General features: G+C 51.0%; 1 protein-coding gene across 1 annotated transcript in view; it reads right to left on the reverse strand.

Annotated features, from left to right (window-relative positions):
- The window catches only part of LOC104979987, a 35,182-nt gene that overhangs the window by 32,820 nt on the left and 1,163 nt on the right, over nucleotides 1-1,199 (reverse strand). The window contains 3 exon segments of the mRNA XM_010828520.1: nucleotides 388-394; nucleotides 800-855; nucleotides 939-1,196. Of these exon segments, the coding sequence (XP_010826822.1) occupies nucleotides 388-394; nucleotides 800-855; nucleotides 939-1,196 (321 nt within the window).

Below are 1,199 nucleotides of genomic sequence, written 5' to 3' on the forward strand. Positions count from 1 at the left end.
CCATCACCACCTACAATTCTTTCTTTCTTCTTCTTTTTCTTTCTTTCTTCTGTTTTCTCAGTGAACATATTTATTCATAATGTTTGGAGTTTGCAGCTGCCAAAAAGGGAATCAATGCAACTCATTCATACAGACAGACTAGGCTGCATCATCTCAGCTTTTGTCACTGTGTTCAAGGCAGAGCGATAACCTGTTACTGAGGATTTCCTATGTATTCAGAAGTCTTAGAGGAAAATAATAATTGTAATTTGGACTTAGAGAGATTGGAGCCACTTCAACAATGATGCTTATTTGACTTTTTCTCTTCTCTGGACTGCTTAGGAACTGCAATTTTCCCTCCTAATCCCTCCTTTTCATCTCCAGAATCACCCACTTCCCACAGCTCACCTGGAGCCTAAAACAGTTCAGAACAGAAGCAGCAGGTGGGAGGGAGAGACAGAGCTTCGACTTCAAAACTTACGCCTGATGGACCAATGTCCTCCGCGCTTAGTTATCTGTCATCACCTCAGCTAAGACATCACTCTATCGGAAAGAATTCCCAAAGGCATCACACCTGACCCCAACCATGCGGACTGCCAGCAAGAAGTCCCCTTTCACAGCATCTAACCTAGCCCACACCTCTGACTCTCATCAGGGAGGTGACCCGACAAGATGCCCAGGGGCAGAGCCGGGGCATCATGAAGACTTCTGAGTGGTCGGGGCCCCCTGGCAATGTTCCCAGGGGGCACAGAGTAGAAGCCCAATGGTAACGAAATAAGAGAGGCCTGTTCTGTTCTGTGGAGCTGGCACCACACCTTACCTGAGCACCTGGTGCAGGCAGCCATCGAGGAAGGAGATGGAGTCCAGGTAGAGCTCCTGCAAGTGGGGCAAGTTCAGGAATTGGCCGTGAGCTGACCGACACAGTGCTCCTCCTAATTGAGGGCTGTGTCCAGCAACACATGGATGCGCCAGAGCAGCAGCCAGCACAGGTTGCCCATCCAGTCCAGGTGCAGCATGAACCTGCCAAGCGTGGTCAGCTTCCAGGTGCAGTTCACCTCCAGGTCCTGGACGGATTCCAGCTGCACCACCTTCAGGATCCCCCTGATACTCTGCATGGGCATGGCAAAGATCCTCAGCTTCTGGCAGCACAGGTGCAGCAGGCTCCTCCTCTGTTTGGCCTTCTTCAGCAGGTAGCAGAGGGTCTGGTCCAGGGCATCCTC

The sequence above is a fragment of the Bison bison genome, unplaced genomic scaffold, assembly GCF_000754665.1.
Source record: "Bison bison bison isolate TAMUID 2011002044 unplaced genomic scaffold, Bison_UMD1.0 scf7180017864492, whole genome shotgun sequence".
Classification (NCBI taxonomy): Eukaryota; Metazoa; Chordata; class Mammalia; order Artiodactyla; family Bovidae; genus Bison; species Bison bison.